The 12,491-nt window shown below is 34.9% G+C and overlaps 1 protein-coding gene across 1 annotated transcript in view; it reads right to left on the bottom strand.

The window, feature by feature from the left end:
* Positions 1-2,238: 2,238 nt before the first annotated feature.
* The window catches only part of LOC136826714 (neurofilament light polypeptide-like), a 12,543-nt gene continuing 2,290 nt past the window's right edge, over positions 2,239-12,491 (bottom strand). The window contains exons 2-4 of the mRNA XM_067084106.1: positions 11,352-11,461; positions 8,649-8,774; positions 2,239-2,355 (exon numbers count right to left, since the gene is read on the bottom strand). Of these exons, the coding sequence (XP_066940207.1) occupies positions 2,239-2,355; positions 8,649-8,774; positions 11,352-11,461 (353 nt within the window). The remainder of the gene's footprint in view (positions 2,356-8,648; positions 8,775-11,351; positions 11,462-12,491) is intronic.

Below are 12,491 nucleotides of genomic sequence, written 5' to 3'. Positions count from 1 at the left end.
CTCGCAAAAAAAAAAAAAAACTTCAAACATCCTCAAAAGGAACGAGTTACGAATGATAAAAATAAAAGAGCAGTCTGGAGGAATTGCTTGTTGTATGGTCATTACGAATGCAACATCAGAAACCAGCGGAGCGGAGTTAATGCGCTCTTCGCCGTCCATTTAATGTTAATAACGCCTCGAACCCGACTCTCCGAAGGACTCTTTTAAAAAGCCATTTGTTCTGCGGACCGCTTCCTCTTCAGAAATATCCTTCCAGTGGTGCAGGATGGCGTTTCTCCATTTGTGGGAGCCGTGTATACGCATCCTTCCAAGCGGCTAATGATAGTGACTGCATAACATACTGCGTTGTATATTTTACGCGCTATTGCCGTGGTATTAAACGATTAAGGTTTCGTTGTACATAATCTCTTTCCTGTCGGCGAGCCGGGAAGGGGGTTAGGGGAGGGGAGGGAGAGAGGAGAGGGTAGGGGAAGGAGTAAGAAACAGAGGGTAGAGGGAAGGTATGTTTGTTATTCGAAACAATTGCATTCATTTTCCTGATTTAGGAATCCAAATACACAATTACACAATTGTGTATTAGGAGTAACGATTGAGGGATTGTTTCATTGTCAGCATCATATTTGTACATTTTTATGTCTTTATTAATTTCTTGTTGTGTGTGTGTGTGCATATATATATATATATATATATATATATATATATATATATATATATATATATATATATATATATATATATATATAAATATATATATATATATATATATATATATATATATATATAATATATATATATATATATATATATATATATATATATATATATATATATATATATATATATAATATATATATATATATATATATATATATATATATATATATATATATATATATATATATATATATATATATATACATATATATATATATAAATATATATATATATATATTCATTCAATATAATGAATTTATTTTTGCGATAAGGTGGGAACAGAGGCAGATAAGTTTTTATTTGTAGTTTTTATAATTGTATACTTTTTTATCTTTTTCAAATTATAATTTAACATAACCAAATTGGAAAAAAGCACGTTAAAACGAAGAATAAAAGAATAACCATTATCTCTTTGAAATCGATGAAAAAACTCTCAGCACGCCATATCTCTCTCTCTCTCTCTCTCTCTCTCTCTCTTGTTATGCTGACCGTCTGAATGTCTGCCTGTCTGTCTCTCAAATCGCAAAAAAGAATTAATCAGCAGTTGTTGCTGTACCTCCTAATGGCTTGACGGCAGTAATTAGCATAGTTACCGGATTTTGCAGTTCATGCCACGAGCTGGAAGACAAATGATGAATTGATCAGCACGACTAGTTTGTCTTAAGTGAGTGGCATTTACCTACGATGACTGTCATTTGGATGAGAGAGAGAGAGAGAGAGAGAGAGAGAGAGAGAGAGAGAGAGAACTGAGAATAATGAAGGAAGTGCTGACGAAATAATTTTGAAGGAAACACTCAAGTGCGTTCACCCTAAATGCAACTCAATCGTGTTCCAAATGTATACATTTTGAGCAGTCATATATAAACACTCATATATATATATATGTTCACTCCTAAATGCAACTCAATCGTATTATATATATATATATATATATATATATATATATATATATATATATATATATATATATATATATATATATATATATATATATATATATATATATATATATATATATATATATATATATATATATTAAACACACACACATATATACATACATATATTTACATATATATTCTGAATATGGCTACACAGACAAAGAACAAAACTGATTTGCCTCCTCGCTGGACACACTTTGAATATTCTATTTCCAGCATTTTCTGCGAATCGTGATCATCAATCAGCCCTCGGGAATGGCATTAGACCATATTTCTTTTCGCGGAGAAGTCTCATCTGTATAAACGATCTTCTTCCTGCCTCGATTGAAAGGAAACCGGGACCAGAGCGTTCTCTTAAATCAGGTTAAATGCCAAATAATAACACAATGGATATTTGATGTACAATTATCGAACATCGTCTGGCTCTGTTCGGCAGATGAGGAAGAGGAGAGAGAGAGAGCCATCTGCGGAGCTTGACGTAGCCTAATAAAGAGGAGCTTTATGAAGTCTTTTAATTGCACGGTAGCTTGTACATCATCATCATCATCATCATCATCATCCCCGTTCTGTCCCTCCCTCGCGGCTACTCAACTCGGTACTTCTGTTTGATACTGGTTTTGCCCGTGGCAGTTCTATCTGTCACATTCTTGGTTTTATTTCTGTTTCTCAGTTGATCTCGTCCTGGTGAAGATGTGATATCCTGTTTTTATATGGAAATGTCCAATATACGTTCATCATTTTTGTTACCTTATGAAAATCTCGATAAAAAAAAAATCCGCACTCGATTGCTGTGTGACGGCCGTGAGCGTCATCAAGCGTCTCCTCAAACAGATGATTACCAGCACTCACTCTTTTTTTTTTTTTTCCTTTCCGCATATTCTGCCGGAAGCTACCTCTGTGGGGGCCCCCTGTCGTGCACACTTCCGTCCATTTGAAGAGTCCACCAGTTTTGACTCTCTCCCTCTCCCCCCCCCCTTGCCGATCCCTCCGGCACATGAATATAATTCTCACTCCCCCTTCCCCCTCCCCTCTCCCTTCCCAACATCCTCACTCCGACGCTAAAACCATTTGCTGCTGCCTGTCCTATATGCTTAAGGAGAGAGAGAGAGAGAGAGAGAGAGAGAGAGAGAGAGAGAGAGAGAGGGAGAGAGAACAGTTTCCAGAAGATGGCGGGATGAGGGAAGAATATTCGCGGTAAATATAAAGCGATCACGAAGTTTAATATTAATCCTTAATGCTCCATTATCAGAAAAGATTTACTATGGATATGCCAGTTATACCCATGATGCATTGCCCTTTTTTTTATTCAACTTTTTTTTTAAATTATCGTACATTAGTCGAAGACTTTGTTTGATCATTGTACACACACACACTCACACGCGCACATATATATGTGTGTATGTATATATGTAAATATTTATATACTTTTATATATATATATAAGATGTCTATATATATGTATATATACATATATATAAAATGTAAGTATGCATGCACACTTTAATATTTGTCTGCTTAATTTGGCCAAGCTGACGTAAAGAAATTTTTTTTGCAGTGTGGAGTTGGAAGGGTAACAATCCAATCATTTGGAATCATCATATATTATTTCAGATTAGTATATTAGCCCGGAGTAATAACTCCTTAGCAATAACTTCATTATTATATTTGGACCTTTACTGTTCCACCTGCGCACTCAAGATTAAAAGGTTTTGTCTACAATGTTGAGGATTTAGGAAGAGAGAAGTATTTGAATACGTGTGTGTGCACACACGTATATATATGTATATATATATACATATTTATTATATATATATATATATATATATATATATATATATATATATATATATATAGGATATAGGCCTATAGTGTCATAGGCATTGGGACCTGTCGCCCACTGGCTGTCGGCCTAAGACCCAGGAGACCAGCGCCTGCCCTATGAGCCTAAAGAGGCCCAGGAGGACTTTAACTAACTAATATTATATATATATATATATATATATATATATATATATATATATATACATACATACATGTATATAAATGTATATGTGTTTATATTTATATATATAAATATATATATATATATATATATATATATATATATATATATATATATATATATATATATATACGAGTATATATATATTACAAAGCTAATAAGAATTTTGGCGATAATACGTTTCTTGCTCCCGCTTTCCGTATGATTTTCTTCGATATTATAGGAATTTGGTAAATCGAAGATCTGAAGTTTGATTCCTGGGTTACTTTTGCTTTCGTTGCTCCAGATATCATAATCACAATTAACTAAAAAATATAAAATCTACAGTAATTTCCTGGGTGGTTGTGAACATGATTATATCTTTGCGCTTATCTACAAGAATGAAGTGTATAAAGTCCAATTCTTATACTCCCATTTGTTCAGAATCATTTACGAAACTAGTTATTTTGAACGCATGTTAGATGTTCTTCAGATATGAAGTACATATTACACGGTTTACCGTCACAGCTCGATTCCTAATTGAAAATCTTCCATTGCTAAAGATATGTTTAAACAGAGAATGAGACTGCGAGAATGCCGAAGTAAATGAACCCAAGAATGATAAAGGTAGTATTGACTAAGCATGAAATGTAACATCAACTATTTGCCTCAATGTGGGATGGCTCAAAGAAAAAAGAAGACAATAGATACCGCCATATTCATTATGTATTATATATATATATATATATATATATATATATATATATATATATATATATATATATATATATATATATGTACATATATATGTACATATAATGTGTATATATGCTCATATATATACCGTATATGTAAATAATATATAGTTTGTATTATTTGTGGAGGTTTTCAGCACAGGAAGTTTTATATATATATATATATATATATATATATATATATATATATATATATATATATATAGATAGATAGATAGATAGATAGATAGATAGATAGATAGATAGATAGATAGATAGGTAGTTATATAAATCTTTTGCTGAAAACTTCCGCAATACATACATACGTACACATATATATATTTATATATACGTATGTATGTATGCATATATGAGTGTGTGTGGTTGTCTACATGTGCATGGTTCTGTTATTATTCAATGTACAGTGTTGTGTGCCAGAGGAATGGCATTAATCTTAAGGAATGAGTTCTAATAAGTCGCTGAAAAGTTATCAAGGAAACCTACGATTATCGTCCAAGCATTGTAAATCAGTCGCAGTTTTGACTTCATACTGCTTTATCGTTTTGAGGCTAAACATTCCTTGTTTATTGCGACAATTGTAGGAACAAGGAAATATTTCGTCTTCTTTTGGGCGGAGGAAGGAGGCGACATTAGCTCCCTGTAAATTGCTGCCACTGACGTCATAACTCAACAATTCCAGAAGAGAAATTGCCAATCTTCAAACATATTTCACTTGGCTAAACAATCTTTGCGATGGCTTATCGAACGTGGGTGAATTCATCATCGCGGTAAGTCCAGGAAGCAATTGTCGTGTTGGTTTTTGTGCGTCTGCGATCTTTAATTGTCAGTCATTTTTGCCGTTACGGTCTCATTATTATGCCCTTCGAAATGTGAACATCGTTAATCAGTTTAGTCTCTCTCTCTCTTATGTATATATACATACATATATATTATATATATACACACACATATATATATATATAATATATATATATATATATATATATATATATATATATATATATATATATATATATATATATATATATATATATATATATATATATATATATATATATCACATCCATATTGTGATAAGATTCTTATCTTATTTTTCAGTGCAAAGTCTCACGTACATATCCTATCAATCATGAGCCGTTTACTACCGAACCCAAGTGTCGTTCTTTACGAACAGCCGAAATGAAAATCGGTACCGTTCTGTCCGCGTCTGTCGATTCTGATAGATACGTTTGCGGTGACTCACCTTCCCCCGGTTTTTGAGGGTGCGAAATGACTACTTTCGAGAGCAATTATGTGTAAATAGTAAGAAATAATTTTTCCCTGGCCAATAACTCATCTTAATAATGGTATAATTGGAAGGCCATCTCCGCTCGCCCTTTCTCCCGCAGGAGACGAGATCCCCGAGCCCAATTAATCTCGTGATTTATGATGATTTAATCGCATACAGTGAGAACCGAGGAATGATAATGAGAAGGAAACAGCAGTAGTACCTATGGCATAATTTGTAACTTCGCAAGTTTTTCATTATAGGGCTTTTTGTCAGGTTAGGGAGGGGACGTTGGGTACTTAAGAGAGAAAACCAGATTATTAGAAGAGGCTACGTGTGACTCTTTGCAATCGACAACCCCACCCTCCCACCCCCATTTCTCCTTCTCCCTCTCTCCCATTTAGATTATGTAGGGAAAGTAAATGATAACGAATTTTACGAGTTTTACGGCACTGGAAGTTGGTTCTCGTGGTGAAAATATCATAAGATCGATTCATGTCACATTTGTTTTCAATATCTGGCCTGAATCATGTCAGCTTTGCTGTACATGTGCTTGCCAGATGTACCGAGACGGACACAAAATTATTTTAAACAATCCTCGATGGTTGATAGATAATGTTTTTGTACATGTTATTAATAGAAGACGAGCATTCGTTTGGGGTTAAACTAACCTCCCAGAGCAGCCGAACAAACAAATGTTGCGTTAGCGGCTCGCAACAACAGGAGCTCAACATCAGCACTGTTGGTCCTTCTGCTTGAGAGAGAGATAATAATTAGCATTATGGCAACCGCACATCCGGAAAATATCTAATCGGTATGGCCGCTAACTGCCTTTCCGGTGGTGTTTTTAAGAGACGCTAAGTAACCCTCTTTGTAAACTCCCCCCGTCCCGTGACCCCCAGTCCAAACCTGCCCGGGAATACCCTTCCCCTACCCCAAGCCCTCGCTGTCGGGTAGCATTTAATTGGCCGATGATAACCGTAATCGCCGCTAACAGGCGATCATATCTTTAATCGCCGCTAACGTCAGCTATCAGCGGTGAGGCTGTTGCGTCGCTAACGGAGATCAAATTGACTCGGGGTGGAAGTAATGCGGTTGCGTTTAGAGCTGGTATCTCCTCCTCCTCCTCCTCCTCCTCCTCCTCCCCCCTTCCTCCTCCCCCTCCTCCCCTCCTCCTCCTCCTCCTCCTCCTCCTCCTCCTCCTCCTCCTCCGTTTTTATTATTGTTCTCCTGCCTGTTTAATTAGATATATGCTTATTGCAAATAATATTTGCATCCTATAATTCGCTCGGTGGTTGGGACACTCACGGAGATTTACTCGGCGATAAATTCGTTACCATTCTAATATTTGGATTAGTTTTGTGGATAATGAACATGACTCCTAACTGCCCGTTTGTTACAGTTGCAGCGTGGTGGTTGGGTTGCCGGATACGTCCTCGGTAAATATTGGATAAATACGTAAATGAATAATATTAAATGTAACAGTTACGAGGTCGGCAGCAACACCTATAATAATAAGTGTACCCAGTTGAGAGCATACCTCCGCTGTGAGACGTTTTAGGGGGCCAACATTCCATCCGTTTATATGGGATAACTCAAGAATGCATGAACAGATTTTGATGAGACTTGGCACATCCGTTAAAAGACCTTTTAGACTTGTTTAATTTTTGAAAGAAATCTTCTGTGGCACTTATGATGGCTTCCATAGCAGTAATTCTTCAGATTCAGCTAGTTTCCGCCTATGATAAATGATAGTTAAAGAGTCACCGAATGATTATATTTGCCAAGTTTCATCAAATTCTGTTCTTCCATTCATGAAATAACCTAGTAATACTCAAAGATCCAGTTACCTTCAATTACACTGACGATGATAATTATAATAACACTATGCGATAATTTAGTTCATGACATGAATTTCTGAAAAGTTAAAATTTTTTATCTTTAAACTTTTCTCACGGCGATACAGAGATGAACTTAATTCAGAATTCCTCCTTGACTTTAAAGCAACGCCATTTGTGTACTGTATTTTTGTCTTCGTGATATTTTTTGCGCTATGACATTAAGTTTTATATGTGGCTGTGATGGCTCAGTTCTCCTTTATAAGGTGATAATAATTGGACAGTATATTAATTTTGACAATGGGATTGCACGTTTATTCACTATTATGGCTCAAGATGAAGAGATGTTTAGCAGCTGAGGAAAAATTCCGCATATCTTGTCGAAGTAAGAGAGAGAGAGAGAGAGAGAGAGAGAGAGAGAGAGAGAGAGAGAGAGAGAGAGAGAGAGAATATCCGTATCTCTCATTTCTCTTCGGTTTTCCACGAACTACAAAACCAAGTCAGTATCCTCACTTTGGAAGTTCTTACGTTCCTCAGTGTTCCATCTGTTCCTAGGTTCCGTTCATCATCTGAAGATGACCAAACTTTACCTCTTTTTGAGATTAGATCTGAAGAATTTTAGTCCCTGTTAATTCTGTCTATTGAAGATAAGTTTAGTTCATATTGCTTCCGTGTCTATCTATCTGTTTATCAATCTCTCACCGGTGTGTTATTATTATTATTATTATTATTATTATGATGTTGATGCCCGTTGGACATCCTCAATATCTTGAATAACAGTATTGACATCAGATTCACTTGATTATAATAATAAAATTATTATTATTATTATTATTATTATTATTATTATTATTATTATTATTATTTATAATAATAATGATAATTTCCTCGTCACCTGGTGCGTATTACGCCAGAAAATTTGTGCCACAAATTTAACTCGCCCATTTTTTTTTCCTATTTTATTTTTAAAAATTTCATTCATCACAGAGGAACTCGTTTCATGCGTAAAACAAACCTCCGTGTGTAAACTGTAAATGAGCCTTAATCCACTTTACACATGGACTTGGTTTCGAGCGTTTAAAGGGACGCAGACTTTACGACAGGCGTATCTAAAACAATATTTGCGTAGCCTAATAACCTCCATAAACTAACCGATCTCAAGGCTGGGAAGGATGTTCCTCTTCCTCCTCCTCCGCCTTCTTCCTCCTTCGCCGCCTTCTTCTTCTTCTTCTTCTTCTTCTTCTTCTTCTTCTTCTTCTTCTTCTTCTTCTTCTTCTTCTTTTAAAAAAAGGAAAGTAATGGAAAAGGAAAACACTGATATAGATTGACTTATAGGCAGAATTAAACATCCAGAATTTTTTTTGTTCAGGAATATATATATATATATATATATATATATATATATATATATATATATATATATATATATATATATATACATATATATATATATATATATATATGTGTGTGTGTGTGTGTATGTGTGTGTTTGTGTGTAGAGAGAGAGAGAGGGAGAGAATTCAAGTAACGAATGGCAAGGAAGAGTAGTAACACCAAGGAAATGTTGGTAGAGAAATACAAAGAAAGAATAGAAGGTAAAACTGGAGAAATAAAGAAAAAAAAAAGAATGCTGATAATTAAATGGCACAGATGGAAGAACTCTGAACGACACCATAAATTTAGTATACATGTACAAAGCCTCGGATGGACTAAAAGGACTGAGGTTTTTAATTAAGTAATTTGGCAAAAAACTAATTTGTAGAGTAAGTGATAATTTGCGACCGTAGCTATCTATGTTCATTTAAAAGATTTATGGCATGCAGCGGCTAATTTCTTCCTTCGCAATTGTTACTTTCTATCTCAGTTTCTCGATGATTTCATCCACGTGTGTGTGGAATGTATGTTTACAACCGTCTGCAACATGCAATTTCCTCTACGTTGATTTTGTCAAATAACACATTCACTCAGTACATTTAGCTGTGCTGTAAATCTGTTTATATATCTGTGTAGCTGTCTATCTTTATATTGTACATACACACACACACACTTACACACGCATATATATATATATATATAATATAATATATATATATATATATATATATATATATATATATATATATATATATATATATATATATATGTGTGTGTGTGTGTGTGTGAGTGTGTGTGTGTGTGTGTGTGTGTGTGTATGTGTGTGTGTGTGTACAGATATAAAGATAGATAGCTACATAGACAGATTTACTACATAGCTAAATGTACTGAGTGAATGTGTTATTTGACAACATATATATATATATATATATATATATATATATATATATATATATATATATATATATATATATATATATATATATATATATATATATATATATATATAACTCACAGTCCTTTCCACAGTATTTTCCAGCACGGCCCTTCGTTAATTCTTTGCCCTTTATTCCCAAATGCCCTCCTTAACTTTAAGGGCTCACATCCCATGACATCTCACAATATACAAGGAGGTACTCAGGGAATAGGAAGGTTAAGGGGAACGAGTCCTGTCATTCTCAGGCTGGGTGGCCTTTATCCCTTAGAATTTTTCATGGATATATATATGTATATATATATATTATATATATATATATATATATATATATATATATATATATATATACATATATATATACATGTATATGTGTAGGTATATATATATATATATATATATATATATATATATATATATATATATATATATATATATATATATATATATATATATATATATATATATATATATATATATATATATATATGCATATACGTATAATAGGGTCACCTCGTATAGACCCTCCCCAGTGTGAACTTAGATGTTATTTATTGCCGCTATTGAAGGCGATGATGCTGGATCTGACTTTTGGATTGAATAAAAGAAGCAGGACTGAATTAGAATCGCTTCCCGTATTAGGGTCACTGAAATGACATGGCATTGCATCTTAGCTTGTAGGATACATAGGAACTTGTTCAGCTTATGCTTAAATGTACATATGTACCGGCTGAATCATAATGACCTAGGCAGAGATAGGAAGACTATTCCGTAGGTTAGACGCCGCGAAAGCAAATGAGAGAGAGAGAGAGAGAGAGAGAGAGAGAGAGAGAGAGAGAGCAGAGCAGCTGTTCATACTGCGTTAGTCTCAAAGTCTCTATCAGTGTATGAAAACTTTCTCGATGGAGCATTTCTACATGTTTGAAATCTTACTTTTGGTATTACTGTTATATTTGTGATGATATACATTAGAGGATAAGCCAGGTGGACTGTGTGCTCACCGTTATTACTAGACTGAAAAATTACCCCTACTAGCGAAGCTGTATATTTGAAATTTCTGTGTATGTGACAGAGAGAGAGAGAGAGAGAGAGAGAGAGAGAGAGAGAGAGAGAGAGAGAGAGAGAGATTCTTCAGATTCTTGAAATTGGGGGGTTTGAGACTTTTGAAAAGTATCCGTAAGTTTGTTTTTAAATTTCAGACGATTAGTTTGAACCGCAAACTCCAGCTCTAGCGGTTAAAAATTGAAACTGGAGCTATTTCGTTAACTGACTTTTGACGTTGTAACCAGAAAAGCAGTATTGGAGGAAACCTTTTGAATTTTGAGGATCTAATGCTGAGACGCCTCCTTCATATATTTTTGTACTTCATAAAGACTTGTTTCTGGCTGAGAACCGCTGGGGATAAATCATTAGGTGAAATCTTTTACATGTCAGTATCAATAGTCCTAATATAATACTGCAGTGCCTCCTGCAGCTATAAAGTTAAGAGTTTGCTAAGAAAAAGTCACGAATACTGTTTTCTCAGCAAGATCCAGACCCGCGCCTACTTGGAAAAGAACTGTAAGACCGGAGGCTGAAGATGAGTGGAGATTTGTGGAAGATGAAGCACCCGAAAGGCATGAGTGGCGGAATTCCACTGTGGCCCCTGTGTGTCGCTCTGAAAGCATTGATGATGATGGTGATGTTTCTCTGCATAAGTGTCATTTTTCCTGCTTTCAGATTTCTGTAAAAGAAAACTATTGTGCCGGCTTTGTCTGTCAACCGCACTTTATTCTGTCCACCCTCATATCTTAAAAACTACTGAGGCTAGAGAGCTGCAAATTGGTATCTTGATCGTCCACACTCCAATCATCAAGCATACCAAATTGCAGCCCTCTAGCACCAGTAGTTTTTTTTTTTTTCATTTAAGGTTAAAGTTAGCCATAATCGTGCTTCTGGCAGCGATATAGGATAGGGCACCACCGGGCAATGGTTCAAGTTTCTTGGGCCGCGGCTCATACCGAGACCACCGAAAGATAGATCTATTTTCGGTGGCCTTGATTATACACTGTAGCGGCTGTACAGAAAACTCGATTGCGCGTAAAAATCTTCGGCGCATTTTTTACTTGTTTACTCATCTGCCAGGAACATGATTCTTTCATTAAGAGTATGCTCTAGACAGACACTCCGATAAAGTACAGATGTGAACTGTTTCCAGTCTGCATTTAACTTGGTTCATTTTATGTCTTTAAGAGTATTTTGGTAATTATATGGCCCAGAGGTGTGGCTAATTCCTTACATAAAAAATTCCTTCGGTTTCATAATATAACTGCATACTTGTTTGGAATCTTGCCTTTTCTCTCTGTGATAAATTGTTAGTAAAGGTACGAAACCCTGAAAGACCTTTCAATATGTAGACTTAATCCCAGGTTGGCATGTTTGATAAGTCTTTTAGATAAGTCATAGAAAGGGAATCTTCGCCATCAAGAGGTAAATTGTGAGGGGTAGTTTACCCATTACCGCTGGACACAGCAAATTCTCTCATCGCCTTTAATGGTCATTCTTCTGGATCTACTGTTGAATTTTAATGTTTGTCAAGTTAATTGTAAGAGGAATGGTTGTTTTAAATACTTTAATTTCTTATAAATTTAATAATAATTTTCTTTTTAGCATTCGCTGTTCTGTTTCAATTGAGGCCTTTTTTTGTG

Source organism: Macrobrachium rosenbergii, chromosome 41, assembly GCF_040412425.1.
Source record: "Macrobrachium rosenbergii isolate ZJJX-2024 chromosome 41, ASM4041242v1, whole genome shotgun sequence".
Lineage (NCBI taxonomy): Eukaryota > Metazoa > Arthropoda > Malacostraca > Decapoda > Palaemonidae > Macrobrachium > Macrobrachium rosenbergii.
Note: the sequence above shows the minus strand (reverse complement) of the source record. Positions and strands in the feature narration are given on the sequence as shown.